At 38.9% G+C, this 22,632-nt stretch overlaps 1 protein-coding gene across 9 annotated transcripts in view; it reads right to left on the reverse strand.

Moving 5' to 3' along the window:
• PCDH7 (protocadherin 7) overlaps positions 1-22,632 on the reverse strand; it is a 386,108-nt gene that overhangs the window by 322,322 nt on the left and 41,154 nt on the right. For 4 of the 9 annotated variants that reach the window (XM_043544548.1, XM_043544547.1, XM_037897963.2 and 1 more), the window contains exon 2: positions 2,694-2,753. The exons of the other annotated variants lie outside the window; for them this stretch is intronic. In XM_043544548.1, the coding sequence (XP_043400483.1) occupies positions 2,694-2,753 (60 nt within the window). The remainder of the gene's footprint in view (positions 1-2,693; positions 2,754-22,632) is intronic. 9 annotated transcript variants of the gene reach the window in all.

The raw sequence follows: 22,632 nt of genomic DNA on the forward strand, positions 1-22,632 counted from the left end.
ACATCATTCCCACTAATGGCTTATCTAACCTACTTTCGAATGTCTGTAGCAATGATGTATCCCAACTTCTGTGGCAACCTGTTAGTGACACTTATTTTTCCTCAATGGTATGGTCTGAGGGGAAAATAAATATACAAATAAAATGGTATGTATAGCTACACCCTGTTCACTTTAATCATACAAGTAGTCCCACTGGCATTAACTGGATTACTCATGTGTACAAGGCAGGTTGGATTTGGCTTTGAAAGCCCTAACTGAAACCCTCAAAAGCTAGAAAATGAGATAGGTATGAACCAGGCTCTTTTTTCCTCTATCTGCAACAATACTAGGTAGAAAGTGGAATTTCGCTTGTCACAAATAAGCTCTTGCTTGCTCATTCTGACAGGAAAAAGACATTATCCAACAATGAAGCAGCAGTAGGAGGTAAGAAGGAAAGGAGCAGTTGTAAAAAAGCTATATCACTTGTAATTCTGAAATTCACAGTCTTGCAAGTTGATGTCTTACAGGGAAAAGATCTTCCTTCATTTGGCCTCCCACTGTTTTGCTGACCTTTCCCCATTGGAGCGGTAGCAGGAGGCAAAAATAAAAGTGGTTTTATTCCTTGTGAGGCACTTGGCTGCTAAACACTGTGAATCTGAAAATTACAGCAGTTGTGCAATATTTCTTCAGAACTCCTCTGCTGGTAATCATTCCTGAGCAAAAAATTAAGACTAGAAAAACAGAAGAACATTAAACACCAAAGACCAAATTTTGATCTCAGGTGTACTGGTGTAAATCCAGCATAATTCCAGTGGGATCATCAGAGTTATGCCAGACTTACAGTGTTGTATCAGAAATCAGAATCTGGTAACAGGTGTTCAGCATTTATCTTTCCTCTTCCCAGCTAAAAGAACTATGTATTTCCCTTTGTATTTCACTTATTTGCATCAGTATGTTTTATTCAGCATTACTTGAAGCTTTTGTTGTGTTTCCATATCAATGAGTTCACAAAAAACCCTTCAAGGTTAAATAAACAAAATAGGTATATAAAAATATGAAGCAAAACAAAAATGAAGAAATTGATTTTTTAATTTTAATTTTGCCTATTGATTTTGCTCACAGAAAATAATCAATACAGTAGAAGTGTACAGACTTTGAAGTTTGATGATATATTCTTAATACAATAAAGAGGCCAAAACCTCTCCCAAATCATTAATTCTAAGACTTGAAATTGACTACAAGTGGAGAAAGAGGCAGACCACAAGTTCCCAAAAGATAAACACGAAGGGTGATATAATTTGGAGCTAAATGCATAGCAATCAAAAGGGAAAATGTGATCTTTAGCTCTGTACTCCAATATCAGAAAAGGCATATTGTGAAAGCAAGAGATAGACTATATGTACCATTTATTATTGAATACAATATCGTTTCCGCATACAACTGCACCAGATTTAGACCAGAAATTCAAAAAAGTCCAAGTTACACCTTACAGCTAAGCAAACATTTTGAAACATTCATTAATACTTAAATATCCCTGTTTTCTGTTATTTATGATGAAGATGGGTTATATGAATGAAATATTATTTAGGGACAGAGTAGTCAGCCTCTTCACCCTGTAAAAGACATAAACCAATATGCTAACTTGGTGGTGTCCCAATATTTTTTTTAATCTCTTGGGTACCAAAAAATATAGCCTTTGTTTTTATTTGATATATTTATCGTAATAGGGACTAGAAATGCAAAGGGGATCTCCCTATCATGCAGTTTTTATTTAATCAAAATGAAAAGCCTTTCTTTGTACAGTTATTCAAATCAAGGAGATTTCATTTGATTTCATATCAAATACTTAAGAGTTTCTTATCCATTTGGATTAGTCTATGTTTATCAATTAAAGTACAAAATTTCAATATGCAGGTTGATGGTTGATGGCTGATTTCTGAGTTCTGTGATAGGACCATTTAACACATTTTGGTTTCTTCTGCATATCTACTTTAAATGCCTCATGAAGTCATTTTTCAGCAAAATCCAGGGAGTCTGAGTCTTCTCACCTCCTCAAGTAGCTCAAGGTTTCTAAATGATGAGATTGTGTCTGGTTTTCCAGGAATTCAATTCTGAGGTATTGTTTCCATGTTCTTTGTTCATCTAGCACATGCTCAAAGTTATTTTTTCTACATATAACTGATTGCTTATGTCAAGCATTGAAAATTCAACCCCATCCACACTCCTCTCCCAGTTATTAACTGAAGCAATAATCTGATCAAATTCAGTTTCAAAATTTCTGTCCTCTCAAACACAGATTGAAGGGGAAAAGGTTGTGTCCTCCATTTCATACTCCTAAGTAAGAAGGTATTTGATCCTGTTCCTCGATGGATGATGATTTCAGCTTACAAAACCTTTCTCACATCCCTTCTTTTTTTCTGTTTTGGAATCTTGAATCAGCTCAGTGCCTTCCCAAATACATCCAAGAGGTAATTTCAATCTCTTGTTTGCACAATGTTTGTTTATCTGTTTTGAATAATTCTAAAGTTCTTGGGTTTTTCATTCTTATTTTTAAAAAAGAACTTTGCTTTGCACATCTTCTTTATTCTGCAGTCACCCTGCCCCCTGGGAATCGATTTCTTAATATGACAGTAAGCAGGTTTTACATGTTTTATGATCCAACATACATTAAAGTTGGAGCTTTATTTATAAATGTTTCACTTACGAGCACATACATTCATTTTACACGATTCCTCAATGTGGCCAGGGGGCTGCGTAGTCTGCACTGTATCCACCTACAAAAAATACAAAAATATATGTCTGCTTACCGGGATGTGAGCAGGGCTTAGCTAACCTAACCCTACAGCATGGATTTTATACCTGAGCAGAGAGAATCCTCTTCTCTCCATTAGGTCCAAGCATATTTCATAAGATAACTATATCACAATGAAAACAGTTATAACAATTTGTATACTATTTACCAATACATTGGCAATTTAAATCAAGTGCAAAAAGTCCAGTATTAGGTTGGTTTTATGGTGTATGATAGGAGAAATATACTAAAATCTGTATTCCTTCATATCCTTAGTTGTTGTTGTCATTGAACATGCTTCATCATAGAACAAGAAACAATACGAATCTTCCAAGTATCAGTGACAAACACAGCTTTCTCTTCCCAAATGATGGACTTAATAATACCAGTTGTCTTAGATTAGCAAAATCTAGAAAGGGACTCTTACAGAAAAAAAAAAAGCAACTGTACAAGACAAAGTCTGAAAAACAGCAATATCCTGGAATTCTGCTTGTACAATGCTGTGAACATGTAAAGGACTGTGAAAGTGCTGGCTATTAAGTATCACTATTATACTACAGGATGGACATAAAGAAAATGAAGCATTAATGGTTTTTTTGAAGTGCTGTGATCAATATGTTGATGAGATAAATGATGCAGTAAAAATACATTCATGCCTAATGCTAAAAGAAAGCAGCTTTCCGATACATCGTTCAAGAACAGCTCTTAAAATATTATTCAAGAAAAATGCATGTTCATGAAAATACTAATCCTGCAATGCTGCCATGTACAAGATGGTTACACAAAAAAGGCAGTTAGGTTTTATAAGGTAATTTTATGAATGTTTGTTTACTTTATTAATTACCATTATTTGCTCATTTGCACCTATCACTGCTTGTTCCTTATTCTCCAGCAGGTTGATGGACTGTGGAACTCTTCCGGATCCATAACATAATGCAAGATTAGTCCTAATTTACACAAGTACAAGACAACAATATCAAGTATGTCTAAGAAGCAACATTTGCTTTATGACGATAATCCATAAAAAGCTGCCAAATGTCCTCAAATAAGTAACGTCTGTTCCCCAATCTAAATGTGATCTTCTCAAAGGAAGCCATCTGGGACAAGCATGCAAAACATTCTGCCTTGGTTTCAGCAGCAATATATTTACAATGTCTCAGTAAGACTCTTCACTGCCATTAGTCCAGTTATCAAGCATGTTTCTTTGTGCTGTTTCCCCCATGTCAGAGGTATCATCCATGGGCAAAAGTACAGGACTTTCCAAAACAGAGGAATTGAGATATATCAAAAGAGCATGGTTTTCCCCAGAAGTTGGAAGCTTCATCCTTACCCATCAGTTATGTACGTATTCATATGGAATAAATGTAGTTTATTTACTGAGCACAAGATATTTCTTGTATCTGCTGGAATGAGCAAAACATTTTAGTCTCCTCCAATGTGTCGTCAGCAAGGATCTCTCTGCCTACTTGTGATTTTAAGCACCTTTCAGTTAACTACAAGATGCAAACACAAAATTGAGTGTCATGTGCATTTGTAAGATTCTCTGGAGAACTGGAGATCCATAAAAATGAACTGATTCCAGTCTTGCATATGCAGAGTGTTTTTCATCTGTGACAGATGTGTTTTATGTTAATGATGTTCTTCAATTTTAAAAAAGTCATCAAACTATAATTCAGTTCAAGATAAAAATAAAAGCAGGGCTTATTTTTGTACCATAAATCCACTAGCCAAACCCATGAAATAAATAATGAGAGTAAATATGGGTCCTCAGGGGACCTTCAAAAGGTTCCAAGCACAAAGCATTAGTGGAGAGCTCAACCCCTCCCCTCCAATCCCTCTAATGACTGCTAGGAAAGGTTAGGAAACTCCATTCTCTCTCTCTCTCTCTCTCTTCTCCTCCTTCACGGAAGTGGGGAAAGCAGTGCACTTCCTCTCTCTCCTCTGCTCACAGTGGCATAGGGAGTCTCCCTCTCTTATGGTTTCTGAGAAGTGAACACTACTACCTTCCCATCTTCCACATTTCTCAGTGTGGGTGGGCACATATATCAAGAACAGCAAAGAGTGCCCAAGGTTCAATCAGCTCTGTCTACAACCAGACAGATGCATGCAAAGCAACCATTAGAGTGACTGCTCAGTGTGAGAACAAGACCCTTGCAGCTCTGTCTGTCAGGAATGTGGGTTGCCATTGGCATGTGAGCATTTCTACCACCTTGAATATGTTAGAAGTATAGGTCTATTTCATGTAATTGTTTCATAACAGAATATGTAACAGAACACAATTTAACAGAAATAGATTATAGATAGCTGGCAACCACACATGACTACTTTAAATCCATGGAACTATTAATTTATGCAAGCACACATCTCTTTACTGTTACCTTGTCCTCTCTGCCTACCTACCCTGCCTGTGTTACTTTATTCACCAGTTGTGTATTATCTAAATCATTCCTTGTGAGTAATTTGGGACAGTTTGTCTTTGTGTAATTTGCTTGCTCAGCACCTAGTACAATGTGGCTCTGACCCCTGATTGGGGAGCTCAAGCACTATCAAAAATGGTTATTAACATAATAAATATCATTTAAAATAGAAAAAAGAACTACAGAATTTTGTAGTATGCAGGGTGGGGGCGCTAAGTGAAGCTGAAGTCATGGCATGCTCATTGTTGATCACTAAAGCAAGAATCAGACAAAAATGTAGTTTGTGATGTATGTTCTGTCATATGCCACAAAATGCTGCAAGCTTGCTTATAAAATTCTGCAATGCATGCAACTACATATGGAGTTTACAACAGTAACAGCAAACAGGATATGAAAAATGGTGATATATACAGTTTATCCAAGCCTCTAGCTCTCCGGATTCACCAAACCACCGGCACACGCACAGGAATATGGGAAATTGATGTTTCAACCCCGTGTGGAGGGGCTCCGGCTGCTGGACTGCCACTGCCCAGTTTTATATAATAAAATATATTCATACTCTTACTGATGATGTCAAACAGATTTTAAAACCCTTAGATTTTTAATATTACTCTTTGATAGACATGCCTGATCAGCTAAATATGTGTCTATAGAGATTTCATTCAATTTAATAAAATCACTAGAAATGACTTATTATAGGTGTTGTAATGATGCTCACTTTGCTATACGGTAACACCCTGTTATACAGAAAGATCTGATGACTGCACTCCTGTATAATGTCTTTTTAAACAAAAACTAACTGTTGTAATGAATGTTTTGTTTCAGATATTTACATGTCAAAGATTTGTAAACTTGTTAAAACACCTTAAATAAATAAATAAACGTTGTTTTTTAAGAAAAATACAAAAGAGTGAGATACTGTAAGTATGGTATGGCGCTTCGACATTAGTTGGGTTTGAGTGATCTCTCATTTAAAATTGTTTAAATCCAATGGGCTGTACTCCCAGCTGGTTTAAATCAGCATTTTATACTTAATGCTGATTTACACGACAGAGTATCTGGTCAATTGATGTCATTATTCCTGATTTACACTGGTTAAGTGAAAGGTAATCAAGTTTATTATCTCTAAAGATTCCAACTTAAAATGAGAGCATAAAAATGGAAAGGTTAATATTCCTTGAAAGGGATATTTAAATATCATTCAGAGTGGTAGCTGTGTTAGTCTATATCAGCAAAAAAAAACCGAGGAGTACTTGTGGCACTTTAGAGACGAACAAATTTATTTGGGCATAAGCTTTCGTGGGCTAAACCGCACTTCATCGGATACATGCAGTGGAAAATAGAGTAGGAAGATATATGTACACAGAGAACATGAAAAAATGGCAACACCCATTTTTTCATGTTCTCTGTGTATATATATCTTCCTACTGTATTTTCCACTGCATGCATCCAATGAAGTGGGTTTTAGCCCACGAAAGCTTATGCCCAAATAAATTTGTTCGTCTCTAAGGTGCCACAAGTACTCCTCAGGTTTTTCTGTTAAATATCATTCACTCCCTGTTCATGCTCTCCTTTATTATTCACTTCCTGATCACACTAGGTCTAATTCCAAATGTCCAATGGAAGGTTCTAAGCACCTTCCACACTCTACGAACTCTACACAAGTTTCAAATGCTTAGCACCTCTGAGGAGGCACTCAGCATCTCACAGGATCGGGCGCACTGTCTGCTGTCATTCACCTTGAGTCACACTTTGCAATAGTGTGTAGTGAAACAGGATACATTCTTCATGCTGTGGATTTATCCTAAAGAGAGTGGCTCAAACCTGAGTGACACTGCTCAGAAGTGAACTTTGTCATCCTCATGGGCTAATGAAATAAGCCATTTAGGGTTGCCAATTTTGTACGTAAAACCTGGACACTCCAGGAAGAGTGCCGGAACCTCTCCGATCCCACCTCTTCCCCCTCTGAGACCCTGCCCCACTTCTTCCCAAAGGCCCCACCCCTACCTTGCCTCTTCCCTGAGGCGCTGCCCCTGCCCCGCCCCATCCTGGAAGCCCACCCCTTCCCCAAGGCCCCGTCCCCATTCGCTCCTATTCCCCTCTCCCCAAATCGTTCATTGCTTTTCCCTTTACCCCCTCCCCCCAGGTCAGGAGAGACTCGCCTGTGGAGCTGGGGCTATGAGCTGTAGCCACCTGACGCAGATAGGAGGCGGCCCTGGCTGAGAAGGAGCTGGTGCGGGTGATGACCTGGCACCTCCCCACCTCCCCCTCACCCAGTAACTTGACTTTGGATGTCCTGTCAGTAGATCTGACCAGGTTACTGGATTGTGAGATCCTCTTTTTGATCACACTTTCCAATGGAAAACCAGGCATCTGGCCCACTAACATTACAGGTCAAAATTTTGTAATAAAAAAATTAAGCATGCCTACAGAAACCAGTTTTTTATAATAATACTAGAGGAAGACATAAACAAAACAATCAAAAATACCCAACAAACAAACAAACAGAATCCCTAATTACTCTACATGAAAATCAGTAACCGATTATTTAGCCCGAGACATTCAAGCTGTTAGTTGATTAAGAGAACATTCCAGATTATAAGGTAAATACACTCATTAACCTTAGGTTGTAATTAACAACTTTAAAAAGTATTCTCACTTAGAAAGTTGCCTCCAGCATGGGTGTGGGGGGTGGAGGTGGAGATGGAATCTGTAATTTGAAAACATAGAAGGCAAACTGAAACATTTATAAAGTATGTAAACATCACAAACTTTAAAATGTAATAAGGATCAATTATAAAAGCTCTCTGAATGACAAGAGAGAATTATCATAGCATTGTTCTCTGTTTTCATTTTATATACATTGATTTATTGTAAACAATTTATCTTGTTATAATTTCTCAAAGGCAAGTCAGAGTAGAATAACACACTAACCAAACTAGACTCTATTGCAGGGGTTCCCAAACTTGGTTCGTGGCTTGTTCAGGGTGAGCCTCTGGCAGGCCGTGAGACATTTTATTTACCTGAGCATCCGCAGGTACGGCTGCTCGCAGCTCCCAGTGGCCGTGGTTCATTGTTCTTGGACAATGGGAGCTGCAGGAAGCAGGGCAGGCCAGGCCACCACTTCCCGCATCTGCCATTGGCCGGGAACGTGAACCGCGGCCACTGGGAGCTGAGCATGGCCGTACCTGTGGATGCTCAGGTAAACAAAGCGTCTAGCGGCCCACCAGGGGCTTACCCTGAACAAGCCACGAACCAAGTTTGGGAACCCCTGCTCTATTGGAAAGGTGAAAATAGAGTTCACTGCTATATTTATGCTTACATAATATGTACATCAATATTCTGTTACCTCTCCCTGGTGACAAAAACTGCAGTAGAAAATGGTACAAACATTAATCCTGTCTCAGAAAGAATATAATAAGAATGAAAAATGCTACAAAATTAACACATCTTCCTTACATTCTTCAGACTCCAATCCTATGGTCTTTGTTGGAAACTGTAACAATACTGGCCAGTATTCATATCCCAGAGACATAAAATGCCTGATAGGAACAAGAGGAAATGAACAACAAGCACCGAGGACTTATATGCCTCTGAAACTGTAATCATCCATACTGAGAGGTTTGTGCTTCTCTGTAAACAACATATAGAACTAAGATGCCTCTAGGTACAGCGAAAGCAACTAATTGTTTGAACTACCTGCAGGTGACAAAAGCCAATACCACAAGAAATAAGAGAGTGATCTAAGTAGGATAATCAGACCATATTTTTGGCTTCTCTTGTGTGGATGTACAAGGGAACGGTGAAAGAAGCCATTCCCCCTTGTCATACCTGCTGTAGCAGATTCCAAGGACTGCAAAATCCTACCTCTCATACTCCGGAAGTACAATGGGAGAATTACAGTTCCACCCAAGGGTATGAAATGTGACCACAGTCCCCCAACCTTTCCACACCAGCCCACCAGAGTCACTGCTGGGTGAATATTCACTATATGCTGTTAAAGGGAGTATGTTCCCCCATGTCCTGCCTGTCTGTATCCTCTGGAGGCAATGCCAATTGTTCTATGCCACTCCTAATATCCCACTAGCATAGCAGTGGTTTATCAAGCCATTGTTTATCCTAAGTAAGATTGAAACAAAAGAACCTGAAAAAAGACAAGATTTCCAAATCTAAAGCGTGCAAAAACTAAGATGGAACTGAAACATATATATTTGGGAATGCAACTGTATTTTTAAAAGGCATTGGAACTGCCAAAACATGTTTTCTGTCATTTTTCATGGAACTTATTACTAACTGGATAACTTAAAACTCCAAGGAATGTTGTCTGTCAATTAATTTTTTTGCTCACTACAATCTACATCGACATACTCAAGGTCACCAGAGATTGCCAGAGAAGTGATTTTGTGAGAAAGACATTATTCATGGAACTAAATGTTCTGTAAATTTATTTGCAAATAGGCTAGTGTGACGTGCCAGAACAAGGATGATACAGCTGTTGTTTTCCATATACTATAAAACAGTACCTCTCATTTCATGGGCATAGGAGACACAGCAATGCATTGAATGGATATCTGTCTCACAAATGGAAATGCCAATTTTTAAAGGATGTGCAAGAATTAACAGCTATATGTGTCCCCTGACATAAGCAGATTCTCACTGTGTGCATAGATCAAGAACAATATGGTCATAAGTAACTAAAGATTCAAGAAATGATGATTTCTTAAAGATCAGTGCAGTCTAGTGTATAGACCAAGGAACTGGATCTAGGCTTTTAAGTTCCTCCTAAATCTACCACTGATTTGCAGTCAAAGGAATTATTATAAGGAAGTCATAACTTCTCTGTGACTCAGTGTAATCATCTGAGTGAGTATCCTTAAATTTGCCTCTCACACATAGGTGTTGTGAGAATGAATTAATTAACTTTCCCAATGCATGTTTTGTTCCTTATATCCTTGCTATATATTTGTGAAGTAATATCCAGGAGGTTTAACAGAGAAATTATTGTATTAGCAATGCAAACCAGTTTGACCCTTACATTTTACACCTAATAATTTTCTTGAAAATTATGTTCAATACAAAAGGGATTTTGAATATATGTCTCATTGTTCAAAGAAACTTTAGATCTTGTGCTTTAAAATAAGTTGCAGGTTTTGAAGTTCTTAATCAATAAGTGATATGGTGTTTCTTAACAAATAAAAGGTTACTGGATACTGTTTGTCTTATAAGCACACTTAAATATTGGCTTTATTAAAGTCTGTCAAATTATCACACAGATTTTATGTGCTGCAAATAATTGGCATTTTGTTCTCTACTCACTTTTTTGTTAATGGAAACAGAGCAAATTTTATGATCCAGGATAAATAAAAAACAAGAAAGAAAGGAAAACAAGTATAGTTAATGAATTCATGTTTGGTTTCTTGGACATCCATTTAGATTAACCCTGATGTGATTAAATAATGATGTTTGCTAACAGTTATGGTACGTGTAAAATTATGACCAAACATCTAACACATTATATGATACATATTTTAGGCGCTTAGCGTCTCACCTAAGATACTCATCACCTTCATAAAAAGTTAAATTACGTACAGATTTGCTGCAGGGGAATGATGACTTAAGTTTACAATCTCAATTGACACATGAAAGAAAAGCATCTTTCTTTCTGACGGAATAGTATAATGTTTCTTTTGGAATCAGTAATCAATTTTAAATGTATAGGAGAGTTAAGTGCCTGGAGGTAACTCCTTATATGTATGGTTTCAGAGTAGCAGCCATGTTAGTCTGTATTCGCAAAAAGAAAAGGAGTACTTGTGGCACCTTAGAGACTAACAAATTTATTTGAGCATAAGCTTTCGTGAGCTACAGCTCACTTCATCGGATGCATTCAGTGGAAAATACAGTGGGGACATTTATATACATAGAGAACATGAAACAATGGGTGTTACCATACACACTGTAACCAGAGTGATCACTTAAGGTGAGCTATTACCAGCAGCAGAGCGGGGGGGGGGGGGGGACCTTTTGCAGTGATAATCAAGGTGGGCCATTTCCAGCAGTTGACAAGAAGTCTGAGGAACAGTGGGGGGTGGGGGGGGTGGGAGAATAAACATGGGGAAATAGTTTTACTTTGTGTAATGACACATCCACTCCCAGTCTTTATTCAAGCCTAAGTTAATTGTATCCAGTTTGCAAATTAATTCCAATTCAGCAGTCTCTCGTTGGAGTCTGTTTTTGAAGCTTTTTTGTTGAAGAATTGCAACTTTTAGGTCTGTAATCAAGTGACCAGAGAGATTGAAGTGTTCTCCGGATGGTTTTTGAATGTTATAATTCTTGACGTCTGATTTGTGTCCATTTATTCTCTTACGTAGATACTGTCCAGTTTGACCAATGTACATGGCAGAGGGGCATTGCTGGAACATGATGGCATATATCACATTGGTGGATGTGCAGGTGAACGAGCCTCTGATAGTGTGGCTGATGTGATTAGGCCCTATGATGGTGTCCCCTGAATAGATATGTGGACACAGTTGGCAATGGGCTTTGTTGCAAGGATAGGTTCCTGGGTTAGTGGTTCTGTTGTGTGGTGTGTGGTTGCTGGTGAGTATTTGCTTCAGGTTGAGGGGGCTGTCTGTAAGCAAGGACTGGCCTGTCTCCCAAGATCTGTGAGAGTGATGGATCGTCCTTCAGGATAGGTTGTAGATCCTTGATGATGCGTTGGAGAGGTTTTAGTTGGGGGCTGAAGGTGATGGCTAGTGGCATTCTGTTATTTTCTTTGTTGGGCCTGTCCTGTAGTAAGTGACCTCTGGGTACTCTTCTGGCTCTGTCAATCTGTTTCTTCACTTCAGCAGATGGGTATTGTAGTTGTAAGAATGCTTGATAGAGATCTTGTAGGTGTTTGTCTCTGTCTGCAACTTCCTGGCAGTCAGCAGCTGATCTCTATCAAGCATTCTTACAACTACAATACCCACCTCCAACGCATCATCAAGGATCTATTGATTTTTCCAGAGCCAATGCAGATCTTGTATTTATTCTGGAAACACCAACACGCCAGTTTTAGAGGTTTAACTTTGTGACCTAGTGCAACAACTGGCAAAAGGAATAAACAAATAAATAAATATCCCCTCCCCTCCAAATCCAATTAATCAGTTGGAGCAAACTTACTGAAAATCTGAACTAACAATTCCGAACTGAGTTTTCCGAGAGTGGGTCACTACAAATTGGAATACTGAAAAAAGAAATAACATGTAAGAATTTCCATTCCTGCACAAACAGCACATCATTTTCAATCTGAATGATAGCTAGATATTCCTCAATTAAATAAAAGGACTTGAGAACCTTCACCATAAAAGGAGGGCTCTGTTATACCACTGCTTCTGCTCTAAACAACCCATTATCTGCAGGTAGCACAAATTGACAAGGAAAAACACAAACTCTATGCTTGGCAAAGACATGTAACAAGACCATACACAGTTCTGCTAGTGTAGCTTTCACTCTTCCCATTTGGGAGGTGACCACTGGTTGTTTTTAGAATGGAGTTCCAAGTCCGTTTTTTGCAGAGTCAGACATAACAGAATCCTCTTTAGGGCAATTAAGCCATTTCTCAGAAAATTCCTTTAAAAGCTTGCATAGCTGCTGTGCAGTTACAGGAAGCCAGTTTGGCATCAGGCAAGGTACAGGCTGTTTCATTATTTTCAACAATGTGGGATGGACAGGATGGCTTCTGTCATTGGATTGGGTTGCTGGCCCATTTAAGGTGAGTCTGAGCTCAGGCTACCCATGGCCACCTAATTTAAGCAGCCCATCTAGGCAGTTAATTGGATAACAAGCACCTGGGCATGATAAAATACCATCAAGTGTCATTTGAGCGAGTGCTCACAGAAAGAAACTCTTCTAAGGGAGAGGAATTGAGAACCACAAGAATTGAGAACTAGAATTGAGAACCACAAGCCCTAAGGAGGAAGGCTGTATAACCCTAGAGTTAAGGGGAGATACTGCAGGCCTGGGAGGCCAGGACTGAGAACTGCAGGCCCAAAGGAGTTGAACTGTGTAACCCCTGAACCCAAGGAGAGAGACTTAAGTTACAGTTTATTTGTATTTAAAAAGTAGAAGCCAGCATGGGAATTTTGTCAACAGCTATACTGACCATGTAGAGTTCTTCAAGGGCCCTAAGAGAAGGGAAACTGAGGCAGGAGTGCCTGTAGTGCTCATCAGGGAGCACTACAGGACAGGCACACCTTACAACAGCATCTCTCTTAATTCCCAAATCCTAGGAACTGAGGAAGACCTTTGTATTCTCCCTTTTCCTAAGAGCCTGCAAGATACATAGCAGAAAAACATTTCTGAACAGATACACCCAGTTTTCCTGAGGGACACTCCTGGCTGGATCCAAGGGACAGATCTCAATCTCAGACTTTGAGGAAACCTCTTCTTCTGCCGAAGACAAATCTGAGAGTCTAGATGTATAGACAAAAATGAGAAGGACTTTAAAAAGTCAAGGCTCTGGAATTTTTACTCGGACTTACTGGGTTTAAGATGAGCAAACAAATCTCTGGAAACAGGAGGAAGGCAATGAGAGTATCCTTGACTATATTTTAGTGATCTGTTTAGGGTGGGGAGAATGAAGAACTCTTGGCTTTGACTCTGCTGCCAAGTAGGATTGATTTATTCAGGCAAGTACTGCAAGAAAGAGGGCAGAAAGATGGACACTTCCATTGGCCTCTCCCCTATCTGAATCCACATTTACTATGGCAATTACCCATTTTCCTTCTAACAGAAAAGGCTGGGGTCTGCAGCAGGCATGACCGACATTATTTCAAGAGCAGCTAAGGCCACTGCTGCCCCCTTTTGATGGTCAGAATGTCAAGAATTGCAGTGTGAGCAAAAACTGCCTGGAGTAAAAGAGGGAAGATAGATGTTGCAGGATGAATAATGTGTTATTTTTTTTTCTTTTTAAGGTTAGGCTTTTCTAAGGCTTTTGAGTCTGAATCCATGCTGCATGGTAAAATTCAAGATGATGGATACAAGTGGGCCTTACAGGTCACCTTCACACTTCTATACTACTGTGAGGCTGTGGAGCTGAGAAAGAGTGAAATAAGAAGAGCCACTGAGACATATGGATGTATTTCAATTTGGCTGGCTGCCTTCCCCCTGCCTACTGCTACCAGAGAGAGGAAAACTGCAGCCTGTGCAAAGCAGGCCAAGTCACAGAATAACAATTATCTAGATATGAACATGGCATACACAATATACTCTAGAAAAATATACTGATCTACTCAAGGGGATTTCAATCCCCTAGAGGGCCATGAACAGGTGTCATGGAGTCATAACTATCCTGATCTTCTCACATTGCTAAATGGAAGAAGGTCCTGGCTAAATCCTGGCATAGAAATCCCAGCATAAAAAATGAAGTACGTTCCTGTTTTTGTTCATTAATATCATGTAGTTATTTCTAGGTTATGGAAATTTAATTGAACATTTATTAGACAAAAAATCCTAATTTCTAAGCAGCTATATAGGTGTGTGCAAAATAATATAGTGAGCTGTAGTCTAATCTCTCCAGACTTTACTTAGGTCCTCAAGATATACCTATGTTCTATGAAATCTTGTTATGATCAGAAACTGTTTTGAACTAGTAATTAAACTGTGAGAATTATATTCTTCACACTCTGTTTTACATTTATTAAGTCAACTTTATCATTGATGTTCTCTGCAGAAAAGCATCTAAAAGGTGGTGCTTTCCTCAATGAATGCACACGCATTTTAAATAGATACACTTGATTTACTCCATTTGTTTTAAGCCAAAGAGTGGAAAGAAATCTTTGACAAAACTGTCATCTTTAAAATACAGTGATATTTCATTTTCCCCTTCTGCACTATTTAGATTGCCTAGAACTGAAATGCTTCCAGCAACCAGTGTGTCCAATTTTTCAGAGCTGTCACTTCCTAGCAAATCTGCTTAAGCAAAATACTTATGTTGTTATAAAACAGAGCAAACATATATTATAAAATGCTTTCTATACTCCTTTACAGGTCAGACTCTTATTCAAGCACACAAAATAGCAAGAACGTTCAAAAATAAATTAAAAGCTGACTATGATAGATTGGTTATAAGTCCACAAATCTAGTACCCCTATGATTAGTTTCCAAAGATACAGTTGGACTTAGCTCCTTGATTTTTTCTACATAACAATCATATAATGAAAATGTTATTTTCAATGCATCCACTATAAGGTCATTCAACTGAAAAATAACAGTTCAATGGAAAAAGAGTACAATGAAATATGACCAGTAGTTCTCTCTAGTCCACGTCTGTGGTTGTTATTATACTTTATTTGTCAACATATGATGGTTTGCAGGGTAACAAAAATTGCTACAGCATTACACTCGTAGACCTTTGGCCATGCTGTACTGCATGTATCATAACTCAAAAAACACAGTAAGAATGAAAAGGAGCAAAAACTAAGAAAAAAAATAAAGAAATCCCAGTATGTTAAAGTGAACTACGTTGTCCAAAAGTCAGGAGCTCTTACCACAACACTAGCTATATTTTTCAGATAAAATAAATGTATATTATCCTAGCTGTTAATGGATAATAGAAATGATGGATCATCTTTAAGAAGAAAATTAAAATATGTTGAGAGTGTGTACAAACAACAGTTTTAAAGCAATTTTTCAAATGTACTTGTTTCAGGTCAATATAAATTGTTTTCATAGATTTCCTAATACTTTTCTAACCATTCTACTTTTCTTTTTATTTTTGTGCCTGATTACACAGAAACTTGTTTAAATTAATCTTCCAAGTTTGCACACAAGGAATTACATAAGGCGACAATTACTTCCACTGCTTTTGAAAGGCTGTCATGTTACAGGAAACTCAGTTCAGCTTATGGGGTACAATTTGAATCCCAATTCTCTGATGGCCCGTTAACACCAAATCCGTCACCTTTTAACACTCCAAAATCAATACACTGGAATGTCATGGTACTCTGATGGCCCACAAAGCCTTTGTATATATTTATTAGACAAAGATTTTATATTACTTCAGAGAAGAAAAGTGTCAAGTTAAAATCAATTTCAAGTTTCTTACTAAGCAGGAAATAGCCTTAGACAAATAAAAGATTTCATTCAAGTTACATTCAATGCAGCACAGGAACCAAAATAAAGGTCAAAGTTGTTCAGACACTATTTCACATGAGGACAGCAAGAAGGACACCTCAGAAGTGTTCACACTGGTTCCCAACTCTATATATTTTAGGTATTTATAAAGCACCAATCATTAGAGTATCTAGATACTGACCACTAGGTCCACTGCCTACCACATGCAGCTACACACCCACGACCTCTAGGCTACCCCGGGCCAGGATTCTCTCAGTAACTTCCTTTGATAGCTCCTCCCCCGCAAGCCCATCCATCCATCCATCCATTCATGCATCACAAAAGCACCTCAAAAAAGCCAATTCTTCCTCCAAGAAGGAATCTATAAATACAAAAGTAAACTAAACAAACAAGCAAACAAATTACTCTAGCACAAAGAAACATATTGCCCCAAAACCTGAACACTGAACCTTCCAAAGGTAACCTCATCCAGGCAACTTGTGATATCATTTCGCTATTTAGGAATTCCAAGAAAAAACTCTGACGCATCCTCAGACCAGGGCAGAATTTATACCTTACGTGCCCCTAGGCACAGCATCTTCAGCCCCACCTCCCCGCATTCTCCTCCCACCCCCCGCATACAGCTGAAATTTGTGTTTCCATAAAAAATGAAACTTGTAACCCGCTTTTAAATTTAAGGCACCCCTAGAATGCCAGTGCCCCGAGGCACATGCCTACTGTGCCTATTTAGAAATCCAGCCCTGCCTCAGACCCCAATGAAACAATGCTGCAACATATTCTAAAGGATTTAGGAGGTAGCTATTCACTTTTCTGATACAACAGTAGTAATTTTCCCCAATGCTTGACAAAATCATCACTCTTTTGACCTATTTTAGTGTATGGGTGCTTTGAAATATTTCCCGAACACAAGACAGAAGAAACCTGGAACCTGAGAGGACAAATCTACCTTAGCATGGGTATTATCATGATTTAGTGAAGTTTCTCCTGAAATCAAGAAGAGTACTGATTACTTGTTCAAACAAAAGGTATTTGGAAAACTTGTTTTTCTTGGTGCTGTCACCAGACCATATCCTGTAATTCTTATTAGATGGTTTTCATTAAGGTTTAAATCTTAGTTTCCGGAAAGTTCAGCCCTCAACCCTCAGCTCTCAAAGGTGTAACATCTAAGGCTTCAAACACCAATCAATTTTTGCATCCATATATTTCGCAGTAACTTAAAGCAGTTGCCCAGGAAAGGCCTGCAGTCAGACGGACAGTGGAACAATTCCCCTTCAAGCCCATGTCTGAGGTGTCTCTCTTCATTATGTTCCCCAAGCTCACCTTTCCCTGAACTATTACCTCTGCAAGGAGTCAGCAAACCCAGAGTTCTTTCCAGCCATGAGCATTTGCACATTTTCCCAGACCAGACAGCTTTCAGGTCTCCCTGTGATTCTGTGTCCAAGAAAAATAGATGTTCATTTGAGTCAGCTAATTTTTCTCCTATTGTTTTGCCAAAAGCCCAAGCATCCTCTCACTGCACACAGTATTTGCATCCAAACAATTTACTTTAGCAGAACACCAGAAGCCAAGGCAAGAACAGAGAAACCTACTAGAGAAACAAAAATTTCAAGTAAGAAACTAATTTCCTCCCTTCCTTCTCCTCAGAATGTCTAGTGTATCTCACATTGTTCAGTTAATGGACCTTCACAGTATTTTGTGTTCTCTGTCGCAAAACCAACCAGCCACCAATGGCTGGATATTAATGAACCAACCTGATTCCTGAGATTGTCAATGATATTGAAACACAAATAGGGAAGTGCATCACTATTGGATTTAGCACTTCTTATATACCAGCATAGGGGCTCTGACTATCTCTTTTCTAAAGCGTAGCAAGTCCATAAGCCGAACACACTCCCTACCCTGACATTTCCAGGAAGCATAATGTGCCTTTCTCTCTCCACAGCCCAGTTTGGCTTTGTAAGAGACTTAATTCAGCCCTGATTGCTTAGCCCCATTTTCTGGTAATATCATGTATATTTAGATTCTTTCCCCCCCTTGTATCTTAATACTGATTTGTCAAAATGTTGTTCACCTTACTCACACAGTTAGTGACATTAAAGTCAGCGGAACTACTCATGTTAGTAAAGAGGCAGGATTAGGTACCTAGTATAACCCCTAAGGCTAAACAATGCTGTTCAGACACTTACTGCAGACTCTTACAAGCACATGGCTAGTACTTTGGGAATTACTAATAGCTAGATTACATGCAAGTTGGCACTCATTTGAAGACAGAATTTACTGAAACTGGGCAAGAAACTTGTAAACTAAAGATATCCCAAGTTGTTATCAAAATGTATCCAGCTAGCAAGTTAATAGCAGCTCTGGGACATAAAACCTAAAATGCCAAACCAAAGGAATCTATTATGTAAAAGATCACATTTAAAGGATATTATCCTAGATCAGTTTAATTTATTCTCAATTAATAATAAAAAATATACTTTTAGCAATATAGCAAAGCATAGCAAAGTATCTAGCTAACTGTGCTAGAAAAAAAATGGCATTTTATCATGTGACCTGGCAAGAGAAATCATAGAATCATAGAATATTAGGGTTGGAAGAGACCTCAGGAGGTCATCTAGTCCAATCCCCTGCTCAAAGCAGGACCAACACCAACTAAATCATCCCAGCCAAGGCTTTGTCAAGCCGGGCCTTAAAAAACTATAAGGATGGAGATTCCACCACCTCTTTAGGTAACCCATTCCAGTGCTTCACCACCCTCCTAGTGAAATAGTGTTTCCTAATATCCAACCTAGATTTCCCCCGCTGCAACTTGAGACCATTGCTTCTTGTTCTGTCATCTGCTACCACTGAGAAGAGCCTAGCTCCATCCTCTTTGGAACCCCCCTTCAGGTAGTTGAAGGCTGTTATTAAATACCCCCCTCACGCTTCTCTTCTGCAGACTAAATAACCCCAGTTCCCTCAGCCTCTCCTTGTAAGTCTTGTGCCCCAGCCCCCTAATCATTTTTGTTGCCCTCTGCTGGACTCTCTCCAATTTGTCTACATCCCTTCCGTAGTGGGGGGACCAAAACTGGACACAGAACTCCAAGTGTGGCCTCACCAGTGCTGAATAGAGGGGAATAATCACTTCCCTCAAACTGCTGGCAATGCTCCTACTAATACAGCCCAATATGTCGTTGGCCTTCTTGGCAACGTGGGCACCCTGCTGACTTATATCCAGCTTCTCGTTCACTGTAATCCCCAGGTCCTTTTCTGCAGAACTGCTGCTTAGCCAGTCGGTCCCCAGCCTGTAGCAGTGCATAAGTGTACAGAAGCCAAATCCTGGGAGGTGCTGAGCACCTGTAACAAATGTATATGAAAGTATATTGTATGTTATTTATTTCAATGGCAATTGAATGAAGTGGACTAACATTTATAAAGAAGTAATAACCAAACTGAATATCAAAACTGTATTAGTTTACTATGACATCTGCTAATAAATAGCAAAATTATATAGAAGAAAGGTGACTTTTCAGGATAATTTTAAGTATTTATAAAAGGGACTTCCTAAATGGGCACTTTAATATTTCAGTAAAGAAACAGGTTAATTTTGATATTTCATAATAAACACTGAAAGATTTTAAAAAAGCATGTGTAAAGTTAACATTATGTTCTTTTTTTTTCTACAACATTATGGGGACACATGTAGAATTTTGTAATTATTTTTCTTTCCTTTAGACTCCTACTATACTAAGTAATATGATAACTGGGTTTCACAGAAGTTCATCAAGATAACAGAATTTTCAATGCTAGCACATCTTGCAGCACAATATCATAATGAAACTTCAGCTTTACACTCATGTATCATTACCTAAATTGAGTGGATAATCAGCAGGCCTTCTATTAATACATTAAAGAAGTTGTCAATGAAGAAAACTGGTACAACAGATGTAATGTTGTCACTTTACTGTGTGAATCAGTGCATCGTATCTCAGAAGCTTTTTTCATAGTCCAGGTCTGTTTTTCTTTCAATCAATTTTTCGCCACAGCGAACAAGAAGGAAGGAAAAGAGGAGGAGAGATAGGTATTGTTTCCACATGCTGCAATGCAAACTGAAAATTTCAAGCATCACAGCCAGTTTCTTGCTGTTTGCGTCATAGTTTCCAAATATTGGACTTCAGTTGTAACTCTGATATCACTCTTGCTTTGTGTAAATAATGTCAGGGCTCTTGAGAATGTGGATATCCACGTCGTTTACTCTCTTTGCAACATTCAGTACACAAGATTTTCATTACTGCTATTTCCCCAGGACACTCTCATATTTTCTATGACGTCTCTTTCCAATCCACTGGTGTCTCTTAGCAGACGTCGCTCTGCTCTGTTGTAAGTATCAGGAGAGTTAGGATATTTTTTGCCAATTAGAAATATACAAGTTGTTTAATTAACATACCCTTTTCATTAATGGTTTAACCCTAAGATGACAGAGAGACTTTCTCACAAAACATGAACAAAGAGGTTCTAATTAAACAGACTGAAGACTATAAAAGGATAATTTCCTTAAACACCCATGGGATTCTTTGAACTCTTCAACAAGGCCTCTACTATAAAAGCATTTAGAATTTTTTATGGAACTCTCATTTACTTAAGGGAAAGAATCCTGGATTTTAAAGATTACAGACTTTGGAGAGCCCTGAATAATTTTAAGTTTGGATATAAGATAACCTTTTAAAAATTCCAAATTGAGACAACAGTTTCTGGCTTGTACAGCAATATGAATTTAAAACTACATCTGGCCAAACAGTTATAAGTAAAACTAGAACCCATCAGATTATTATTGTTTTTATATGATCTGAATGACACAGAAATATTAAAGGTTGAATTCAAGATGATGTATGTTACACATTCGTAACTGAGTGTTAATTCTTTTATGAGAATTTAACTGAGGGGTACTTACACACCAAGAAGCCAACAAGAGGTGTAAGTAAGTTTAATTAAGGGCTGGCCTATCTTCACTTACACCATCTTATACCTTACTGTTTTTCCTGATATGCTTCTTTCTTCCAGGTTATCAGTGTGTATTACACCAACTTCCACTCTCTTAGACTCAATCAGCCAAATTCAGAAGTGATCTTGATGTATAAAGAGATGTTAAGTGGGTGTGAGTCTGTATCTAAAAAAGGCAGAGTGAGTATACTGAGAGAGGAAGAAACTCTATGCTACGCCAGTTTATTCCCTTAGGTTTAGATTTCATAAGTCACTTTTGGATTTGGTTCTACAAGTTCAGAAAATCCAAGAAAATAACCGCCTGAAAAAAAATGCAATGTATGGACTGGATCTTGTACACCTTGTAAACCCTGGACTTAAAAATATGCTGACATCAAATCCCCTCACCCAAGGTACACTGATCCTCCCTCCATTTTCTTATTCCCAGGCCTCCACATTCACTCACATTTGCACTCTAGCCAGATGAATAACACTATTTTTCTCCTATATTTTATCAGATCTCAAAGATGTATTTGCTGATTCAGAGAGCGTTGAATTTCAGGTGTTGAAAACTAGAATTTTGGCAGAATCTTGAGTGGGAAGGGGTTGTGGAGCGGACGTTATGATTCAGTTGCACCCAAGCTTCCCCAAGTCCATCCATCAATGCATCAGACCTAGCACTGAGTCAAATCCTGTGGTCTAATTTCCCAGTTAAATCAGAAGGAACTAAGTACAGACCATAGGATTTGACTTATCATGTTTATTCAAACATGGACAAATGCAGTCTCCTCTATCTGCAGCTAGTGAGGGATCTGGATGTAGGGAGTCCATGCAAGGGATGTGTATCTCCCATAAGGCATGGAACTCAATTCTGTGGGAGTACCATGAGCAGCTGGTGGTGAGCAGAGAGGCATGACCAGAGAGGAGCAAAGGTAGGAGCAGAAGAGCTGGTTCTTTAAAGATCCTTCATCACCCCCATCATCAATGTGGGGAATGAGGCTGGCTAGAAGCCTATACAACAGGGTTGGCCAACCTGTGGCTCTGGAGCCGCATGCGGCTCTTTAGAGGTTAATATGTGGCTCCTTGCATAGACACTGACTCTGGGGCTGGAGCTGCAGTCGTTAACTTTCCAGTGTGCCAGGGAGTGCTCACTGCTCAACCCCCTGCTCTGCCTCCGGCTCTGCCCCCACTCCACTCCTTCCCCCAAGGCCCCTGCCCCTTCCCCGAAGCCTGCCATGCACTCACTTCCCTCCCCCACCCCTGCAGGACTCCTGCACACGCGAAACAGCTGATTGTGGCAGGCACTGACTGGCGGGGCTGCTGGAGGGCGGGAGGCACTGGGGGATGGAGCGGCGGGGAACTGATGGGGGG

The sequence above is a fragment of the Chelonia mydas genome, chromosome 4 (genome assembly GCF_015237465.2).
Source record: "Chelonia mydas isolate rCheMyd1 chromosome 4, rCheMyd1.pri.v2, whole genome shotgun sequence".
NCBI classification, from domain to species: domain Eukaryota; kingdom Metazoa; phylum Chordata; order Testudines; family Cheloniidae; genus Chelonia; species Chelonia mydas.